This window comes from Hyperolius riggenbachi, chromosome 1 (genome assembly GCF_040937935.1).
Source record: "Hyperolius riggenbachi isolate aHypRig1 chromosome 1, aHypRig1.pri, whole genome shotgun sequence".
Taxonomy (NCBI): domain Eukaryota; kingdom Metazoa; phylum Chordata; class Amphibia; order Anura; family Hyperoliidae; genus Hyperolius; species Hyperolius riggenbachi.
Genome location: NC_090646.1, coordinates 689,367,028 through 689,390,157, shown reverse-complemented (window position 1 = coordinate 689,390,157; position 23,130 = coordinate 689,367,028). Strand labels below are relative to the sequence as shown.

General features: G+C 49.7%; 1 protein-coding gene across 4 annotated transcripts in view; it reads right to left on the bottom strand.

Annotated features, from left to right (window-relative positions):
* Positions 1 to 23,130, bottom strand: part of TPM2 (tropomyosin 2) — a 155,129-nt gene that overhangs the window by 30,103 nt on the left and 101,896 nt on the right. For 2 of the 4 annotated variants that reach the window (XM_068253450.1, XM_068253442.1), the window contains exons 6-8: positions 12,287 to 12,362; positions 7,220 to 7,282; positions 7,067 to 7,136 (exon numbers count right to left, since the gene is read on the bottom strand). In XM_068253450.1, coding sequence (XP_068109551.1) covers positions 7,067 to 7,136; positions 7,220 to 7,282; positions 12,287 to 12,362 — 209 coding nt within the window. The remainder of the gene's footprint in view (positions 1 to 7,066; positions 7,137 to 7,219; positions 7,283 to 12,286; positions 12,363 to 23,130) is intronic. The other 2 variants (XM_068253468.1, XM_068253458.1) reach the window with 1 other exon arrangement.

Sequence of the window (23,130 nt, the reverse complement as noted above, 5' to 3'; positions counted from 1 at the left end):
GATCTGCCAATGTCTACCCTGAGGATATTAGTAAGCAAACACCTAAATCCCACGCCCAACCCACTAGATCTGCCAATGTCTAGCTGAGGATATTAGTAAGCAAAGCACCTAGAATCCCACGCCCAACCCACTAGATCTGCCAATGTCTACCCTGAGGATATTAGTAAGCAAACACCTAAATCCCACGCCCAACTCACTAATCTGCCAATGTCTACCTGAGGATATTAGTAAGCAAAACACCTAAAATCCCACACCCAACCCACTAGATCTGCCAATGTCTACCCTGAGGATATTAGTAAGCAAAGCACCTAAAATCCCACGCCCAACCCACTAGATCTGCCAATGTCTACCTGAGGATATTAGTAAGCAAACACCTAAATCCCACGCCCAACTCACTAATCTGCCAATGTCTACCTGAGGATATTAGTAAGCAAAACACCTAAAATCCCACGCCCAACCCACTAGATCTGCCAATGTCTACCTGAGGATATTAGTAAGCAAAACACCTAAATCCCACGCCCAACTCACTAATCTGCCAATGTCTACCTGAGGATATTAGTAAGCAAACACCTAAAATCCCACGCCCAACCCACTAGATCTGCCAATGTCTACCCTGAGGATATTAGTAAGCAAAACGCCTAAAATCCCACGCCCAACCCACTAGATCTGCCAATGTCTACCTGAGGATAATAGTAAGCAAAACACCTAAATCCAACGCCCAACCCACTAGATCTGCCAATGTCTACCCTGAGGATATTAGTAAGCAAAACATCTAAAATCCCACGCCCAACCCACTAGATCTGCCAATGTCTAGCTGACGATATTAGTGAGAAAACACCTAAAATCCCACACCCAACCCACTAGATCTGCCAATGTCTAGCTGACGATATTAGTGAGAAAAACATCTAAAATCCCACGCCCAACCCACTAGATCTGCCAATGTCTACCCTGAGGATATTAGTAAGCAAACACCTAAATCCAACGCCCAACCCACTAGATCTGCCAATGTCTACCTGAGGATATTAGTAAGCAAACACCTAAAATCCCACGCCCAACCCACTAGATCTGCTAATGTCTACCCTGAGGATATTAGTAAGCAAACACCTAAAATCCCACGCCCAACCCACTAGATCTGCCAATGTCTACCTGAGGATATTAGTAAGCAAACACCTAAAATCCCACGCCCAACCCACTAATCTGCCAATGTTTACCTGAGGATATTAGTAAGCAAACACCTAAAATCCCACACCCAACCCACTAGATCTGCCAATGTCTACCCTGAGGATATTAGTAAGCAAACACCTAAAATCCCACACCCAACCCACTAGATCTGCTAATGTCTACCTGAGGATATTAGTAAGCAAACACCTAAAATCCCACGCCCAACCCACTAGATCTGCCAATGTCTACCTGAGGATATTAGTAAGCAAACACCTAAATCCCATGCCCAACTCACTAGATCTGCCAATGTCTACCCTGAGGATATTAGTAAGCAAACACCTAAATCCCACACCCAACCCACTAGATCTGCCAATGTCTACCCTGAGGATATTAGTAAGCAAACACCTAAAATCCCACACCCAACCCACTCGATCTGCCAATGTCTACCTGAGGATATTAGTAAGCAAACACCTAAAATCCCACGCCCAACCCACTAGATCTGCTAATGTCTACCCTGAGGATATTAGTAAGCAAACACCTAAAATCCCACGCCCAACCCACTAGATCTGCCAATGTCTACCTGAGGATATTAGTAAGCAAACACCTAAAATCCCACGCCCAACCCACTAATCTGCCAATGTTTACCTGAGGATATTAGTAAGCAAACACCTAAAATCCCACACCCAACCCACTAGATCTGCCAATGTCTACCCTGAGGATATTAGTAAGCAAACACCTAAAATCCCACACCCAACCCACTAGATCTGCTAATGTCTACCTGAGGATATTAGTAAGCAAACACCTAAAATCCCACGCCCAACCCACTAGATCTGCCAATGTCTACCTGAGGATATTAGTAAGCAAACACCTAAATCCCATGCCCAACTCACTAGATCTGCCAATGTCTACCCTGAGGATATTAGTAAGCAAACACCTAAATCCCACACCCAACCCACTAGATCTGCCAATGTCTACCCTGAGGATATTAGTAAGCAAACACCTAAAATCCCACGCCCAACTCACTAGATCTGCCAATGTCTACCCTGAGGATATTAGTAAGCAAACACCTAAAATCCCACACCCAACCCACTAATCTGCCAATGTCTACCTGAGGATATTAGTAAGCAAACACCTAAATCCCATGCCCAACTCACTAGATCTGCCAATGTCTACCCTGAGGATATTAGTAAGCAAACACCTAAAATCCCACGCCCAACCCACTAGATCTGCCAATGTCTACCTGAGGATATTAGTAAGCAAACACCTAAATCCCATGCCCAACTCACTAGATCTGCCAATGTCTACCCTGAGGATATTAGTAAGCAAACACCTAAAATCCCACACCCAACCCACTAATCTGCCAATGTCTACCTGAGGATATTAGTAAGCAAACACCTAAATCCCACACCCAACCCACTAGATCTGCCAATGTCTACCCTGAGGATATTAGTAAGCAAACACCTAAAATCCCACACCCAACCCACTAGATCTGCTAATGTCTACCTGAGGATATTAGTAAGCAAACACCTAAAATCCCACACCCAACCCACTAGATCTGCCAATGTCTACCTGAGGATATTAGTAAGCAAAGCACCTAAAATCCCACGCCCAACCCACTAGATCTGCCAATGTCTACCTGAGGATATTAGTAAGCAAACACCTAAATCCAACGCCCAACCCACTAGATCTGCCAATGTCTACCTGAGGATATTAGTAAGCAAACACCTAAAATCCCACGCCCAACCCACTAGATCTGCCAATGTCTACCTGAGGATATTAGTAAGCAAACACCTAAAATCCCACGCCCCACCCACTAGATCTGCCAATGTCTACCTGAGGATATTAGTAAGCAAACACCTAAAATCCCACACCCAACCCACTAGATCTGCCAATGTCTACCCTGAGGATATTAGTAAGCAAACACCTAAAGTCCCACGCCCAACCCACTAGATCTGCCAATGTCTACCTGAGTATATTAGTAAGCAAACACCTAAAGTCCCACACCCAACCCACTAGATCTGCCAATGTCTACCTGAGGATATTAGTAAGCAAACACCTAAAATCCCACGCCCAACACACTAGATCTGCCAATGTCTACCTGAGGATATTAGTAAGCAAACACCTAAAATCCCACACCCAACCCACTAGATCTGCCAATGTCTACCTGAGTATATTAGTAAGCAAACACCTAAAGTCCCACACCCAACCCACTAGATCTGCCAATGTCTACCCTGAGGATATTAGTAAGCAAACACCTAAAGTCCCACGCCCAACCCACTAATCTGCCAATGTCTACCTGAGGATATTAGTAAGCAAACACCTAAAATCCCACACCCAAACCGCTAAATCTGTCAATGTCTACCACATTGGTGAGATCTCCCTGCAGTAGTTTGTGTCTCCTCCCCTCCCACAATGGTGTTATCTCCTTGCAGTACTTTGTGTCTCCTCCCCTCCCACAATGGTGAGATCTCCCTGCAGTGGTTTGTGTCTCCTCCCCTCCCACAGTGGTGAGATCTCCCTGCAGTGGTTTGTGTCTCCTCCCCTGCCACAATGGTGAGATCTCCCTGCAGTAGTTTGTGTCTCCTCCCCTCCCACAATGGTGAGATCTCCCTGCAGTAGTTTGTGTCTCCTCTCCTCCCACAATGGTGAGATCTTCCTGCAGTAGTTTGTGTCTCCTCCCCTCCCACAATGGTGAGATCTCCTTGCAGTACTTTGTGTCTCCTCCCCTCCCACAATGGTGAGATCTCCCTGCAGTGGTTTGTGTCTCCTCCCCTGCCACAATGGTGAGATCTCCCTGCAGTAGTTTGTGTCTCCTCCCCTGCCATAATGGTGAGATCTCCCTGCAGTAGTTTGTGTCTCCTCCCCTCCCACAATGGTGAGATCTCCCTGCAGTAGTTTGTGTATCCTCCCCTGCCACAATGGTGAGATCTCCCTGCAGTAGTTTGTGTCTCCTCCCCTGCCACAATGGTGAGATCTCCCTGCAGTAGTTTGTGTCTCCTCCCCTCCCACAATGGTGAGATCTCCCTGCAGTAGTTTGTGTCTCCTCTCCTCCCACAATGGTGAGATCTTCCTGCAGTAGTTTGTGTCTCCTCCCCTCCCACAATGGTGAGATCTCCTTGCAGTACTTTGTGTCTCCTCCCCTCCCACAATGGTGAGATCTCCCTGCAGTGGTTTGTGTCTCCTCCCCTGCCACAATGGTGAGATCTCCCTGCAGTAGTTTGTGTCTCCTCCCCTGCCATAATGGTGAGATCTCCCTGCAGTAGTTTGTGTCTCCTCCCCTCCCACAATGGTGAGATCTCCCTGCAGTAGTTTGTGTCTCCTCCCCTCCCACAATGGTGAGATCTCCCTGCAGTAGTTTGTGTATCCTCCCCTGCCACAATGGTGAGATCTCCCTGCAGTAGTTTGTGTCTCCTCCCCTCCCACAATGGTGAGATCTCCCTGCAGTAGGTTGTGTCTCCTCTCTTCCCACAATGGTGAGATCTCCCTGCAGTAGGTTGTGTCTCCTCTCTTCCCACAATGGTGAGATCTCCCTGCAGTAGTTTGTGTCTCCTCCCCTCCCACAATGGTGTTATCTCCTTGCAGTAGTTTGTGTCTCCTCCCCTGCCACAATGGTGAGATCTCCCTGCAGTAGGTTGTGTCTCCTCTCTTCCCACAATGGTGAGATCTCCCTGCAGTAGTTTGTGTCTCCTCCCCTCCCACAATGGTGTTATCTCCTTGCAGTAGTTTGTGTCTCCTCCCCTGCCACAATGGTGAGATCTCCCTGCAGTAGGTTGTGTCTCCTCTCTTCCCACAATGGTGAGATCTCCCTGCAGTAGTTTGTGTCTCCTCCCCTCCCACAATGGTGTTATCTCCTTGCAGTAGTTTGTGTCTCCTCCCCTGCCACAATGGTGAGATCTCCCTGCAGTAGGTTGTGTCTCCGACACTGTCCAGTCTCTGCATATATAGGCCATGCCCCAATAGTCCCCTCTAGTGATGGCTTCTCGTGTTCAGACCTGCATAGATGCAATCGCTGAATTAGCTTTTGGTGTTAGAGTGAGACACAGAGTGATCATAGATCCCACCAGTGATTGGAGAGACACACATCCATAGATCCCACAAGTGATTGGAGAGGCACACATCCATAGATCACACGAGTGATTGGAGAGACACACATCCATAGATCCCACAAGCAGAGCCGGGACAAGGTCCTCCAGCACCCAAGGCTGAGACACCAAAGTGCGCCCCTCCATCCCTCCCACCCCAGCCATCACACACTGATTGCTATTACACTAAGAGGCCCCTCCCCATCCCTCCCACCCCAGCCGTCACACACTGATTGCTATTACACTAAGAGGCCCCTCCATCCCTCCCGCCCCAGCCGTCACACACTGATTGCTATTACACTAAGAGGCCCCTCCCCCATCCCTCCCACCCCAGCCATCACACACTGATTGCTATTACACTAAGAGGCCCCTCCATCCCTCCCGCCCCAGCCATCACACACTGATTGCTATTACACTAAGAGACCCCTCCCCCATCCCTCCCACCCCAGCCGTCACACACTGATTGCTATTACACTAAGAGGCCCCTCCCCCATCCCTCCCACCCCAGCCGTCACACACTGATTGCTATTACACTAAGAGGCCCCTCCCCATCCCTGGCACCCCAGCCGTCACACACTGATTGCTATTACACTAAGAGGCCCCTCCCCATCCCTCCCACCCCAGCCATCACACACTGATTGCTATTACACTAAGAGGCCCCTCCCCCATCCCTCCCACCCCAGCCATCACACACTGATTGCTATTACACTAAGAGGCCCCTCCCCATCCCTCCCACCCCAGCCGTCACACACTGATTGCTATTAGACTAAGAGGCACCACAGGGCCCACAACCTCCCCAACACCTTAATATCTAGTTATCTGGCTTGCAGTCACTGCTATGTATCCCCTTTTCTTATTTCTTTCTGCTTCATACACAATTAGGAATGACAGCTGAATGAATTCTGCGCCCCCTCCTACACTGCGCCCTGAGGCTGGAGCCTCTCCAGCCTATGCCTCGGCCCGGCCCTGCCCACAAGTGATTGGAGAGGCACACATCCATAGATCACACGAGTGATTGGAGAGACACACATCCATAGATCACATGAGTGATCGGAGAGAGACACATCCATAGATCACACGAGTGATTGGAGAGAGACACATCCATAGATCACACGAGTGATTGGAGAGACACACATCCATATATCCCACAAGTGATTGGAGAGACACACATCCATAGATCACACAAGTGATTGGAGAGACACACATCCATAGATCCCACAAGTGATTGGAGAGACACACATCCATAGATCACATGAGTGATTGGAGAGACACACATCCATAGATCACATGAGTGATTGGAGAGACACACATCCATAGATCACACGAGTGATTGGAGAGACACACATCCATAGATCCCACAAGTGATTGGAGAGACACACATCCATAGATCCCACAAGTGATTGGAGAGACACACATTCATAGATCACATGAGTGATTGGAGAGAGACACATCCATAGATCACACGAGTGATTGGAGAGAGACATATCCATAGATCACACGTGTGATTGGAGAGAGACACATCCATAGATCACACAAGTGATTGGAGAGACACACATCCATAGATCACACAAGTGATTGGAGAGACACACATCCATAGATCACACAAGTGATTGGAGAGACACACATCCATAGATCACATGAGTGATTGGAGAGACACACATCCATAGATCACATGAGTGATTGGAGAGACACACATCCATAGATCACACGAGTGATTGGAGAGACACACATCCATAGATCACATGACTGATTGGAGAGACATTTTTTAACATCTTTTAGAGAAGTCTGGAGGACGAGAAGCTATATTGGGAAACGTTTTTTACCTTCAAGGTCATCAATGGTTTTCTCCAACATGGCGACAGATTTCTCAGAAAACTCCACGCGGCTCTCCGCCTGTGATAGGAAGAGTGAGAGTCAGAGAGGGGTGAGGTCACATGGGCGGCTGTCAGCCAATGGCTGCCTTACTGCTATCCTACCTCCTTCAGCCGCTCAGACAGATGCTTTATCTCTTCCTCATACTTGTCTTCCTTTGTAGAATACTATAAATAACACCACAAGAAAACAAGAAGATCAGGAACGATGAGAGACAGTGAGGAGTGATGGGAAACCACAGGGGACAGCAGAACGATGAGAGACAGTGAGGAACGATGGGAAACCACCACAGGAGACAGCAGAACGATGAGAGACAGTGAGGAACGATGGGAAACCACCACAGGAGACAGCAGAACGATGAGGAGAGACCATAGGAGGAGCACAGTGTATGGTATGGGTGGGGCAGCAGTATTATGGGTGGAGCAATGTATGTTATGGGTGGGAAAACCAGTATCATGGGAGGAGCACAGCGTATGTTATGGGTGGGGCAGCAGTATTATGGGAGGAGCACAGTGTATGTTATGGGTGGGGCAGCAGTATTATGGGAGGAGCAATGTATGTTATGAGTGGGAAAACCAGTATCATGGGAGGAGCACAGCGTATGTTATGGGTGGGGCAGTAGTATTGTGGGAGGAGCACAGTGTATGTTATGGGTGAGGCAGTAGTATTGTGGGAGGAGCACGGTGTATGTTATAGGCGGGGCACTAGTATTGTGGGAGGAGCACCGTGTATGTTATGGGCGGGGCACTAGTATTGTGGTAGGAGCACCGTGTATGTTATGGGCAGGGCACTAGTATTGTCGGAGGAGCACAGTGTATTGTGGGAGGAGCACGGTGTATGTTATAGGCGGGGCACTAGTATTGTGGGAGGAGCACAGTGTATGTTATAGGTGGGCGCTAGTATTGTGGGAGGAGCACAGTGTATTGTGGGAGGAGCAGTGTATGTTATAGGTGGGCACTAGTATTGTGGGAGGAGCACAGTGTGTTATAGGCAGGGCAGTAGTATTGTGGGAGGAGCACAGTGTATGTTATGGGTGAGGCAGTAGTATTGTGGGAGGAGCACGGTGTATGTTATAGGTGGGGCACTAGTATTGTGGGAGGAGCACCGTGTATGTTATGGGCAGAGCACTAGTATTGTCGGAGGAGCACAGTGTATTGTGGGAGGAGCACGGTGTATGTTATAGGCGGGGCACTGGTATTGTGGGAGGAGCACAGTGTATGTTGTGGGAGGAGCACAGTGTATGTTATAGGCGGGCGCTAGTATTGTGCGAGGAGCACAGTGTATTGTGGGAGGAGCAGTGTATGTTATAGGCGGGCACTAGTATTGTGGGAGGAGCACAGTGTATGTTATGGGTGAGGCAGTAGTATTGTGGGAGGAGCACGGTGTATGTTATAGGCAGGGCACTAGTATTGTGGGAGGAGCACAGTGTAATGTGGGAGGAGCACGGTGTCTGTTATAGGTGGGGCACTAGGGAACTAGTAAAAAAGGGCGCCGCGGGATAGTGGACAAAAAGGGCGCCGCCATAGACTGCAATGCAAAATATCGGCTATTCGGCGCCCGACAGGAAAAAAGGGCGCACGAGAAATAGCGGTTACAGGGATCGTGTTAACAAAGGTTTTCGTTTACAGGATAAAGTTTATAACAAATATCGTTTACAAGTTCGTTTAGACTTTGTATTATACTTATTTTTCTGTTTGTAAATTTCGCTTATATGGGTTTTAACTAGTTTTTTCGTTTTAAAAATGCGCTTATAAAACTATAACAACTAAAATTTCGTTTACACTTCTTTTATCATTTAAAATTAGTTTTCATATGTATAATGCTTAAATAACGTTTCTAAAGCTGATTGTATTAGAAATACATCGCTTATGGTATTAACTTTGTTTTTACACTTCTAATGCGTTGATTATAGTTACTAAAATATCGCTTTAAATATTACTGTTATTTTAAGATTTCTACGTGATTTTAAGGCTAGTTATTCTATTACAAATATATAAATTATTTTATTCATGTTATTTGGAGTGAAGTATTTTAAGGATTAAATATATTATTGTTTATATGTGTTTAGCGTGTTTTGTGCAGTGGGGATGGTTAGGTTTAGGCATTACTAGGGGGTCTAGGGGTTAGGGATAGGTATAGGGAGGGTTAGGACCAGGGTGGTGGTTAGTTTTAGGCACCACCAGGGGGGTCTTAGGTTTAGGCACCAGAAGGGGAGTCTTAGGTTTAGGCACCACCAGGGGGGTCTTAGGTTTAGGCACCAGAAGGGGAGTCTTAGGTTTAGGCACCACCAGGGGGGTCTTAGGTTTAGGCACCAGAAGGGGAGTCTTAGGTTTAGGCACCAACAGGGGGGGTCTTAGGTTTAGGCACCAACAGGGGGGTCTTAGGTTTAGGCACCAACAGGGGGGTCTTAGGTTTAGGCACCACCAGGGGGGTCTTAGGTTTAGGCACCAACAGGGGGGTCTTAGGTTTAGGCACCAATAGGGGGGTCTTAGGTTTAGGCACCAACAGGGGGGTCTTAGGTTTAGGCACCACCAGGGGGGTCTTAGGTTTAGGCACCAACAGGGGGGTCTTAGGTTTAGGCACCAACAGGGGGGTCTTAGGTTTAGGCACCACCAGGGGGGTCTTAGGTTTAGGCACCAACAGGGGGGTCTTAGGTTTAGGCACCAACAGGGGGGTCTTAGGTTTAGGCACCAACAGGGGGGTCTTAGGTTTAGGCAACAACAGGGGGGTCTTAGGTTTAGGCACCACCAGGGGGGTCTTAGGTTTAGGCACCAACAGGGGGGTCTTAGGTTTAGGCACCACCAGGGGGGTCTTAGGTTTAGGCAACAACAGGGGGGTCTTAGGTTTAGGCACCACCAGGGGGGTCTTAGGTTTAGGCACCAACAGGGGGGTCTTAGGTTTAGGCAACAACAGGGGGGTCTTAGGTTTAGGCACCACCAGGGGGTCTTAGGGTTAGGCACCAACAGGGGGGTCTTAGGTTTAGGCACCAACAGGGGGGTCTTAGGTTTAGGCACCACCAGGGGGGGTCTTAGGTTTAGGCACCACCAGGGGAGTCTTAGGTTTAGGCACCAACAGGGGGGTCTAGGGGTTAGGGATAGGTACAGGGAGGGCTCTGTATGAGAGTAAGGTTAGGTATAGTTATAGTACAATATATGTAATATATACAATTTATTACATTATGTGTATTTACACAAAGGGGGGTCTAGGTGTGAGGGATAGGGATAAGGAGAGATATCTGTGACCCTAAAGTTAGGTATAATTGTAGTAAAATACCTGTAAAACCTACCATTCTAGTACTATGCTTAATACAAGTGTAAATATCGTTTTTGCTATAGACGCTATTTGACGTTTCATTTCAGAATTCGTTTACTGTTATAGACGGTATTTTGCCATTTCATTCCCGTTTATTTAACCTATTTAGCACTAAATTATCGTTTATAACCTCTTAAACGAAAAATACGGTTTTGCATTCAAACTTCTAATTTCGGCTACACCCTGCGCCCTTTTTTCCAGGCGCCCTTTTTTGATATACGCGGGGCACTAGTATTGTGGGAGGAGCAGTGTATGTTGTGAGAGGAGCACAGTAGGCGGGCACTAGTATTGTGGGAGGAGCACAGTGTATTGTGGGAGGAGCAGTGTATGTTATAGGCAGGGCAGTAGTATTGTGGGAGGAGCACAGAGTATGTTATAGGTGGGGCAGTAGTATTGTGGGAGGAGCACAGCGTATGTAATAGGTGAGGCAGTAGTATTGTGGGAGGAGCATAGTGTATGTTATAGGCACGGCACTAGTATTGTGGGAGGAGCACAGTGTATGTTATGGATGGGGCACTAGTATTGTGGGAGGAGCACAGTGTATGATATAGGCGGGGAAGTAGTATTGTGGGAGGAACACAGTGTATGATATAGGCAGGGCACTACTATTGTGGGAGGAGAACAGTGTATGTTATGGGTGAGGCAGTAGTATTGTGGGAGGAGCATGGTGTAAGTTATAGGCGGGGCACTAGTATTGTGGGAGGAGCACAGTGTATGTTATGGGCGGGGCACTAGTATTGTGGGAGAAGCACAGTGTATGTTATGGGTGGGGCACTAGTATTGTGGGAGGAGCACAGTGTATGATATAGGCAGGGCACTAGTATTGTGGGAGGAGCACCATGTATGTTATGGGTGGGGAAGTAGTATTTGGGAGGAGCACCATGTATGTTATGGGTGGGGAAGTAGTATTGTGGGAGGAGCACAGTGCATGATATAGGCAGGGCACTAGTATTGTGGGAGGAGCACAGTGTATGTTATGGGTGGGGTAGTATTGTGGGAGGAGCACAGTGTATGATATAGGCAGGGCACTAGTATTGTGGGAGGAGCACCATGTATGTTATGGGTGGGGAAGTAGTATTGTGGGAGGAGCACCATGTATGTTATGGGTGGGGAAGTAGTATTGTGGGAGGAGCACAGTGTATGATATAGGCAGGGCACTAGTATTGTAGGAGGAGCACAGTATGTTATGGACGGGGCACTAGTATTGTGGGAGGAGCACAGTGTATGATATAGCCTAGGCAGGGCACTAGTATTGTGGGAGGAGCACAGTGTATGTTATGGGTGGGGAAGTAGTATTGTGGGAGGAGCACCGTGTATGTTATGGGTGGGGAAGTAGTATTGTGGGAGGAGCACAGTGTATGATATAGGCAGGGCACTAGTATTGTGGGAGGAGCACCGTGTATGTTATGAGTGGGGAAGTAGTATTGTGGGAGGAGCACAGTGTATGTTATGGGTGGGGAAGTAGTATTGTGGGAGGAGCACCATGTATGTTATTAGTGGGGAAGAAGTATTGTGGGAGGAGCACAGTGCATGATATAGGTAGGGCACTAGTATTGTGGGAGGAGCACAGTGTATGTTATGGGTGGGGAAATAGTATTGTGGGAGGAGCATGGTGCATGATATAGACAGGGTACTAGTATTGTGGGAGGAGCACCATGTATGTTATGGGTGGGGCATGATGGAGTCGTGTTGTGAGGAGGTCGGGAGAAGCACAGTATGGGGGAGAAGGTGCAGCCTATATTATGGTTGGGACTTTGTAGCATGCTAGCACAGAAGATGGGGTGCACACTGCATGCTATACATGGAGTTTTTTGGGGGGGTTTCTTATTAAATCCAAAAGAAACAGGAAGTGACAATACCTTTTCTGCTTGTGCTTCAATAGATTTGAGATTATTGGTGACGTTCTTCAGCTCTTCCTCTAAGTCAGCACATTTACTTTTGCCCAGAAGTGACAGCAGGAGAAGTGAAAGGTGAGTATGTGAGGTTCAGGCAAGGCAGGAGGATTGGAAAAGGAACATACACAATTCAAGGAGACAAAATGGAGGAAGAGAGAGAATGAGATTATACAAGTGTGGTGAGAAATTTACAAAGAGGTGACCAGCGGCTGGGAGGGGCGATCAGCAGGTGGGAGGGGTGGGGTGATCAGAGGGTGGGAAGGGTAATTAGCAGGTGGGAAGGGTGGGGTGATCAGAGGGTGGGAAGGGTGTGGTGATCAGAGGGTGGGAGAGGTGGGGTGATCAGAGGGTGGGAAGGGTGGGGTGATCAGAGGGTGGGAAGGGTAATTAGCAGGTGGGAAGGGTGAGGTGATCAGAGGGTGGGAAGGGTGAGGTGATCAGTGGGTGGGAAGGGTGGGGTGATCAGAGGGTGGGAGAGGTGGGGTGATCAGAGGGTGGGAGAGGTGGGGTGATCAGAGGGTGGGAGAGGTGGGGTGATCAGAGGGTGGGAGAGGTGGGGTGATCAGAGGGTGGGAGAGGTGGGGTGATCAGAGGGTGGGAAGGGTGAGGTGATCAGAGGGTGGGAAGGGTGGGGTGATCAGAGGGTGGGAAGGGTGAGGTGATCAGAGGGTGGGAACGGTGGGGTGATCAGAGGGTGGGAGGGGTGAGGTGATCAGAGGGTGGGAGAGGTGGGGTGATCAGAGGGTGGGAAGGGTGGGGTGATCAGAGGGTGGGAAGGGTGGGGTGATCAGAGGGTGGGAAGGGTGAGGTGATCAGAGAGGGTGGGAAGGGTGAGGTGATCAGAGGGTGGGAAGGGTGGGGTGATCAGAGGGTGGGAGGGGTGGGGTGATCAGAGGGTGGGAGGGGTGAGGTGATCAGAGGGTGGGAGAGGTGGGGTGATCAGAGGGTGGGAAGGGTGAGGTGATCAGAGGGTGGGAAGGGTGGGGTGATCAGAGGGTGGGAAGGGTGAGGTGATCAGAGGGTGGGAACGGTGGGGTGATCAGAGGGTGGGAGGGGTGAGGTGATCAGAGGGTGGGAGAGGTGGGGCGATAAGCAGGTGGGAGGGGTGGGGTGATCAGCGGGTGGGGAGGGTTAGGTGATCAGAGGGTGGGAAGGGTAATTAGCAGGTGGGAAGGGTGTGGTGATCAGAGGGTGGTAAGGGTAGGGTGATCAGAGGGTGGGAAGGGTGGGGTGATCAGAGGGTGGTAAGGGTGGGGTGATCAGTGGGTGGAAGGGGTAAGGTGATCAGAGGGTGGGAAGGATGGGGTGATCAGCGGCTGGGAGGGGCGATCAGCAGGTGGGAGGGGTGGGGTGATCAGCGGGTGGGAGGGGTGGGGTGATCAGCGGGTGGGAGGGGTGGGGTGATCAGCGGGTGGGAAGGATGGGGTGATCAGCGGGTGGGAAGGGTGAGGTGATCAGAGGGTGGGAAGGGTGGGGTGATCAGCGGGTGGGAGGGCTGGGGTGATCAGCGGGTGGGAAGGGTGGGGTGATCAGCGGGTGGGAAGGGTGGGGTGATCAGAGGGTGGGAGGGGTAAGGTGATCAGAGGGTGGGAAGGATGGGGTGATCAGCGGGTGGGAAGGGTGGGGTGATCAGCGGGTGGGAGGGGTGAGGTGATCAGCGGGTGGGGTGATGGGTGTGAAACCCTCACTATATTTTATATCAAATGCATCATAACTTTATACACAGTGTCACAGCCTGCCAAACAGTTAAACCTTTCTAGCATCACAGACAGCAGCAAAGTTAATTTGAACTCAGCTCTTATTAAAAGTTCCTGGACTTTTCAGCACCCCTGCTGACCGCCCATCAATACAGAAGTGGCACTGACAGAAACTCATAAAACAGGCTCTTACCAGCCAGACAGTCTCCAAACCTCACACCTCTAAACTTCAGCCAGAAGCTTCAAAGAGATTCTGATCTGTGTTCCCCACACAGCTGTTTTTTACAAGGGAACGCGAACTCCCAGTAACCCAGAAAATTCATATTTTTCATATTTCAGGAAAATTAGCCACTAGGAATATGCTAACTGAACCATCTATTTAGGAGTTACCTGACACACACTGAGAGATTTTACCGCAAATCGTACACACGGCGGCTGATCAATACAATTTCTCAGACATACGTTACAGTTTAATACACAAGTCAAGTTTCATATGTGTGAATTCATAACGCCTAACTGATTGCAAAAATGCAAGCAGTTTATTGAAATGACTGATGGGCATTGAGAAATCGGCATACCAGGTATTCTGCCAGATTTTTTATCTGGATGGGGGACTGCCCCAGTTCGAGTTGCAGCAAAGCTGGAATTCGCTTGTCAAGGCCGCTGCAAAGCAGTAAAGCCCAGCAACCCACATAGTCCTGGGTCCTTTGTCTATCAATCTGTTGCATTTCATCTACCAACTAGAACTCTGTCCTCAGAGGAGACACACTACCGCATTGTCTGATCTCTGATCCATGCTAGAGCTCTCTGCCCTCAGAAGAGAGACACTACCGCATTGTCTGATCTCTGATCCATGCTAGAACTCTCTGTCCTCAGAGGAGACACACTACCGCATTGTCTGATCTCTGATCCATGCTAGACCTCTCTGTCCTCAGAAGAGAGACACTACCGCATTGTCTGATCTCTGATCCATGCTAGAACTCTCTGTCCTCAGGAGACACACTACCGCATTGTCTGATCTCTGATCTATGCCAGACCTCTCTGTCCTCAGAAGAGAGACACTACCGCATTGTCTGATCTCTGATCCATGCTAGACCTCTCTGTCCTCAGGAGAGACACACTACCGCATTGTCTGATCTCTGATCCATGCCAGAAGAACTCTCTGTCCTCAGAAGAGACACACTACCGCATTGTCTGATCTCTGATCTATGTTAGACCTCTCTGTCCTCAGAAGAGACACACTACCGCATTGTCTGATCTATGATCCATGCTAGAGCTCTCTGTCCTAAGAAGAGACACACTACCGCATTGTCTGATCTCTGATCCATGCTAGAGCTCTCTGTCCTCAGAAGAGACACACTACCGCATTGTCGGATCTCTGATCCATGCTGGAACTCTCTGTCCTCAGGAGACACACTACCGCATTGTCTGATCTCTGATCCATGCTAGAACTCTCTGTCCTCAGGAAACACACTACCGCATTGTCTGATCTCTGATCCATGCTAGAACTCTCTGTCCTCAGGAGAGACACTACTGCATTGTCTGATCTCTGATCCATGCTAGCACTTTCTGTCCTCAGAAGAGACACACTACCGCATTGTCTGATCTCTGATCTATGTTAGAACTCTCTGTCCTCAGAAGAGACACACTACCGCATTGTCTGATCTCTGATCTATGTTAGAACTCTCTGTCCTCAAAAGAGACACACTACCGCATTGTCTGATCTCTGATCCATGCTAGAACTCTCTGTCCTCAGAGGAGACACACTACCGCATTGTATGATCTCTGGTCCATGCTAGAACGCTCTGTCCTCAGAAGACAGACTACTGCATTGTCTGATCTCTGGTCCATGCTAGAACTCTCTGTCCTCAGAGGAGACACACTACCGCATTGTCTGATCTCTGATCCATGCTAGAACTCTCTGTCTTTAGAAGAGACACACTACTGCATTGTCTGATCTCTGATCCATGCTGGAACTCTCTGTCCTCAGAAGAGACACTACCGCATTGTCTGATCTCTAATCCATGCTAGAACTCTCTGTCCTCAGAAGAGACACTACCGCATTGTCTGATCTCTGATCCATGCTAGAACTCTGTCCTCAGAAGAGACACACTACCGCATTGTCTGATCTCTGATCCATGCTAGAACTCTCTGTCCTCAGAGGAGACACACTACTGCATTGTCTGATCTCTGATCCATGCTAGAGCTCTCTGTCCTCAGAAGAGACACACTACCGCATTGTCTGATTTCTGGTCCATGCTAGAACTCTATGTCAGCAGAAGAGACCCACTACCGCATTGTCTGATCTCTGATCCATGCTAGAACTCTCTGTCCTCAGAAGAGACCCACTACCGCATTGTCTGATCTCTGATCCATGCTAGAACTCTCTGTCATCAGAAGAGACAGACTACCACATTGTCTGATCTCTAGTCCATGCTAGAACTCTCTGTCCTCAGGAGAGACACACTACTGCATTGTCTGATCTTTGATCCATGCTAGAGCTCTCTGTCCTCAGAAGAGACACACTACCACATTGTCTGATCTCTAGTCCATGCTAGAACTCTCTGTCCTCAGGAGAGACACACTACTGCATTGCCTGATCTCTGATCCATGCTGGAACTCTCTGTCCTCAGAAGAGACACTACTGCATTGTCTGATCTCTGATCCATGCTAGACCTCTCTGTCCTCAGAAGAGACACACTACCGCATTCTCTGATCTCTGATCCATGCTAGAACACTCTGTCCTCAGAGGAGACACACTACCTCATTGTCTGATCTCTGATCCATGCAAGACCTCTCTGTCCTCAGAAGAGACACACTACCGCATTGTCTGATCTCTGATCCATGCTAGAGCTCTCTGTCCTCAGAAGAGACACACTACCGCATTGTCTGATCTCTGATCCATGCTAGACCTCTCTGTCCTCAGAAGAGACACACTACTGCATTGTCTGATCTCTGATACATGCTAGAACTCTCTGTCCTCAGAAGAGACACACTACCGCATTGTCTGATCTCTGGTCCATGCTAGAACTCTCTGTCCTCAGAGGAGACACACTACCGCATTGTATGATCTCTGGTCCATGCTAGAACTCTCTGTCCTCAGAAGACAGACTACTGCATTGTCTGATCTCTGGTCCATGCTAGAACTCTCTGTCCTCAGAGGAGACACACTACCGCATTGTCTGATCTCTGATCCATGCTAGAACTCTCTGTCTTTAGAAGAGACACACTACTGCATTGTCTGATCTCTGATCCATGCTGGAACTCTCTGTCCTCAGAAGAGACACTACCGCATTGTCTGATCTCTAATCCATGCTAGAACTCTCTGTCCTCAGAAGAGACACTACCGCATTGTCTGATCTCTGATCCATGCTAGAACTCTGTCCTCAGAAGAGACACACTACCGCATTGTCTGATCTCTGATCCATGCTAGAACTCTCTGTCCTCAGAGGAGACACACTACTGCATTGTCTGATCTCTGATCCATGCTAGAGCTCTCTGTCCTCAGAAGAGACACACTACCGCATTGTCTGATTTCTGGTCCATGCTAGAACTCTATGTCAGCAGAAGAGACCCACTACCGCATTGTCTGATCTCTGATCCATGCTAGAACTCTCTGTCCTCAGAAGAGACCCACTACCGCATTGTCTGATCTCTGATCCATGCTAGAACTCTCTGTCATCAGAAGAGACAGACTACCACATTGTCTGATCTCTAGTCCATGCTAGAACTCTCTGTCCTCAGGAGAGACACACTACTGCATTGTCTGATCTTTGATCCATGCTAGAGCTCTCTGTCCTCAGAAGAGACACACTACCACATTGTCTGATCTCTAGTCCATGCTAGAACTCTCTGTCCTCAGGAGAGACACACTACTGCATTGTCTGATCTCTGATCCATGCTGGAACTCTCTGTCCTCAGAAGAGACACTACTGCATTGTCTGATCTCTGATCCATGCTAGACCTCTCTGTCCTCAGAAGAGACACACTACCGCATTCTCTGATCTCTGATCCATGCTAGAACACTCTGTCCTCAGAGGAGACACACTACCTCATTGTCTGATCTCTGATCCATGCAAGACCTCTCTGTCCTCAGAAGAGACACACTACCGCATTGTCTGATCTCTGATCCATGCTAGAGCTCTCTGTCCTCAGAAGAGACACACTACCGCATTGTCTGATCTCTGATCCATGCTAGACCTCTCTGTCCTCAGAAGAGACACACTACTGCATTGTCTAATCTCTGATACATGCTAGAACTCTCTGTCCTCAGAAGAGACACACTACCGCATTGTCTGATCTCTGGTCCATGCTAGAGCTCTCTGTCCTCGGAGGAGACACACTACCGCATTGTCTGATCTCTGATCCATGCTAGAACTCTCTGTCCTCAGAAGAGACCCACTACCGCATTGTCTGATCTCTGGTCCATGCTAGAACTCTCTGTCCTCAGGAGACACACTACCACATTGTCTGATCTCTGATCCATGCTAGAACTCTCTGTCCTCAGAGAAGACACACTACCACATTGTCTGATCTCTGATCCATGCTAGACCTCTCTGTCCTCAGAAGAGACACACTACCGCATTGTCTGATTTCTGGTCCATGCTAGAACTCTCTGTCATCAGAAGCGACCCACTAACGCATTGTCTGATCTCTGATCCATGCTGGCACTCTCTGTCCTCAGAGGAGACACACTACCGCATTGTCTGATCTCTGATCCATGCTAGAACTCTCTGTCCTCAGAAGAGACACACTACTGCATTGTCTGATCTCTGATCCATGCTAGAACTCTCTGTCCTCAGAAGACAGACTACCACATTGTCTGATCTCTGGTCCATGCTAGAACTCTCTGTCCTCAGAGGAGACACACTACCGCATTGTAGGATCTCTGGTCCATGCTAGAACTCTCTGTCCTCAGAGAAGACACACTACCACATTGATCTCTGATCCATGCTAGACCTCTCTGTCCTCAGAAGAGACACACTACCGCATTGTCTGATCTCTGCTCCATGCTAGAACTCTCTGTCCTCAGAAGACAGACTACCACATTGTCTGATCTCTGATCCATGCTAGAACTCTCTGTCCTCAGAAGAGACACACTACCACATTGTCTGATCTCTGATCCATGCTGGCACTCTCTGTCCTCAGAGGAGACACACTACCGCATTGTCTGATCTCTAATCCATAGTAGAACTCTCTGTCCTCAGAGGAGATACACTACCGCATTGTATGATCTCTGGTCCATGCTTGAACTCTCTGTCCTCAGAGGAGACACACTACCGCATTGTATGATCTCTGGTCCATGCTAGAACTCTCTGTCCTCAGGAGAGACACACTACTGCATTGTCTGATCTCTGGTCTATGCAAGACCTTTCTGTCCTCAGAGGACACACACTACTGCATTGTCTGATCTCTGATCCATGCTGGAACTCTCTGTCCTCAGAAGAGACACTACCGCATTGTCTGATCTCTGATCCATGCTTGAACTCTCTGTCCTCAGAAGACAGACTACCACATTGTCTGATCTCTGATCCATGCTAGAACTCTCTGTCCTCAGAAGAGACACACTACCACATTGTCTGATCTCTGATCCCTGCTGGCACTCTCTGTCCTTAGAAGAGACACACTACCGCATTGTCTGATCTCTGATCCATGCTAGAACTCTCTGTCCTCAGAGGAGACACACTACCTCATTGTCTGATCTCTGATCTATGCAAGACCTCTCTGTCCTCAGAGGACACACACTACTGCATTGTCTGATCTCTGATCCATGCTGGAACTCTCTGTCCTCAGAAGAGACACTACCACATTGTCTGATCTCTGATCCATGCTAGAACTCTCTGTCCTCAGAAGAGACACACTACCGCATTGTCTGATCTCTGATCCATGCTAGAACTCTCTGTCCTCAGAAGAGACACACTACCGCATTGTCTGATCTCTGATCCATGCTAGACCTCTCTGTCCTCAGAGGAGATACACTACCACATTGTCTGCTCTCTGATCCACGCTAGACCTCTCTGTCCTCAGAAGACTGACTACCACATTGTCTGATCTCTGATCCATGCTAGAACTCTCTGTCCTCAGAAGACAGACTACCACATTGTCTGATCTCTGATCCATGCTAGAACTCTCTGTCCTCAGAAGAGACACACTACCGCATTGTCTGATCTCTGATCCATGCTAGACCTCTCTGTCCTCAGAGGAGACACACTACCTCATTGTCTGATCTCTGATCTATGCAAGACCTCTCTGTCCTCAGAAGAGAGACACTACCGCATTGTCTGATATCTGATCCATGCTAGAGCTCTCTGTCCTCAGAAGAGACACACTACTGCATTGTCTGATCTCTGATCCATGCTAGAACTCTCTGTCCTCAGAAGAGACACACTACCACATTGCCTGATCTCTGATCCATGCTAGAGCTCTCTGTCCTCAGAAGAGACACTACCGCATTGCCTGATCTCTGATCCATGCTAGAGCTCTCTGTCCTCAGAAGAGAGACACTACAGCATTGTTTATCTTTATAAATTGTTGAATTTGGCTAGTCAGGTTGCAAATGACCATTTCCTTCCTTTCAGGAATAGTTAGTCTGAGGTTTCTCCACCTCGTTACAAGAGAGCTGTGGCAGGAAATTAACTGATTTTGGGAAATGGATAACTTTACTTTACAGATTGTACATACAATGAAGATTGTATAATGTATGGGCACACCATCAAGCATTAAACGTTTCCTTCACTCACAGTGGATTCACCTTCAGAAGCCTCTAGTGGATGACACCCGAATGGCAGCTGTGGAATAGTAATATACTGTAGGATTGGCGGGTGCAGGGTTTTCTGTATGGTAGTATTAGGAGGTGCAGTGAAGAGGATGGTCATAAGGGGTTGGTGGAAGAACAGCAGAAAGAAAATAAGAGTATCTGGTAGATAATAGTCTGCAGAGAGGCCTACTTCCTCTCTATGCTCTCTCATAGCCTATGCCCCATTATGTGCGTGCTAGACACAGAGCTGTCATTGTCACCACCGCTGGTGAGGGAGCGATGGGGATGAGGTGTCCCCACCACTGGTGAGGGGCAGATGGGGATGAGGTGTCACCACCGCTGGTGAGGGAGTGATGGGGATGAGGTGTCACCACCGCTGGTGAGGGAGTGATGGGGATGAGGTGTCACCACCGCTGGTGAGGGAGCGATGGGGATGAGGTGTCACCACCGCTGGTGAGGGGCAGATGGGGATGAGGTGTCACCACCGCTGGTGAGGGAGTGATGGGGATGAGGTGTCACCACCGCTGGTGAGGGAGTGATGGGGATGAGGTGTCACCCCCGCTGGTGAGGGAGTGATGGGGATGAGGTGTCACCACCGCTGGTGAGGGAGTGATGGGGATGAGGTGTCACCACTGCTGGTGAGGGAGTGATGGGGATGAGGTGTCACCACCGCTGGTGAGGGACCGATGGGGATGAGGTGTCACCACTGCTGGTGAGGGAGTGATGGGGATGAGGTGTCACCACCGCTGGTGAGGGAGTGATGGGGATGAGGTGTCACCACCGCTGGTGAGGGAGCGATGGGGATGAGGTGTCACCACCGCTGGTGAGGGAGCGATGGGGATGAGGTGTCACCACCGCTGGTGAGGGACAGATGGGGATGAGGTGTCACCACCGCTGGTGAGGGAGTGATGGGGATGAGGTGTCACCACCGCTGGTGAGGGAGTGATGGGGATGAGGTGTCACCACTGCTGGTGAGGGAGCGATGGGGATGAGGTGTCACCACCGCTGGTGAGGGGCCGATGGGGATGAGGTGTCACCACTGCTGGTGAGGGAGTGATGGGGATGAGGTGTCACCACCGCTGGTGAGGGAGTGATCGGGATGAGGTGTCACCACTGCTGGTGAGGGAGTGATGGGGATGAGGTGTCACCACTGCTGGTGAGGGAGCGATGGGGATGAGGTGTCACCACTGCTGGTGAGGGAGCGATGGGGATGAGGTGTCACCACTGCTGGTGAGGGAGCGATGGGGATGAGGTGTCACCACCGCTGGTGAGGGGCCGATGGGGATGAGGTGTCACCACCGCTGGTGAGGGAGTGATGGGGATGAGGTGTCACCACCGCTGGTGAGGGAGTGATCGGGATGAGGTGTCACCACTGCTGGTGAGGGAGTGATGGGGATGAGGTGTCACCACTGCTGGTGAGGGAGTGATGGGGATGAGGTGTCACCACTGCTGGTGAGGGAGCGATGGGGATGAGGTGTCACCACTGCTGGTGAGGGAGCGATGGGGATGAGGTGTCACCACCGCTGGTGAGGGAGTGATGGGGATGAGGTGTCACCACTGCTGGTGAGGGAGTGATGGGGATGAGGTGTCACCACCGCTGGTGAGGGAGCGATGGGGATGAGGTGTCACCACTGCTGGTGAGGGGCCGATGGGGATGAGGTGTCACCACCGCTGGTGAGGGGCCGATGGGGATGAGGTGTCACCACCACTGGTGAGGGGCCGATGGGGATGAGGTGTCACCACCACTGGTGAGGGAGTGATGGGGATGAGGTGTCACCACTGCTGGTGAGGGAGTGATGGGGATGAGGTGTCACCACTGCTGGTGAGGGAGCGATGGGGATGAGGTGTCACCACTGCTGGTGAGGGAGCGATGGGGATGAGGTGTCACCACTGCTGGTGAGGGAGTGATGGGGATGAGGTGTCACCACTGCTGGTGAGGGAGTGATGGGGAAGAGGTGTCACCACTGCTGGTGAGGGAGTGATGGGGATGAGGTGTCACCACCGCTGGTGAGGGACCGATGGGGATGAGGTGTCACCACTGCTAGTGAGGGACCGATGGGGATGAGGTGTCACCACCGCTGGTGAGGGAGTGATGGGGATGAGGTGTCACCACCGCTGGTGAGGGAGCGATGGGGATGAGGTGTCACCACTGCTGGTGAGGGAGCGATGGGGATGAGGTGTCACCACTGCTGGTGAGGGAGTGATGGGGATGAGGTGTCACCACCGCTGGTGAGGGGCCAATGGGGATGAGGTGTCACCACCGCTGGTGAGGGAGTGATGGGGATGAGGTGTCACCACTGCTGGTGAGGGAGTGATGGGGATGAGGTGTCACCAGTGCTGGTGAGGGAGTGATG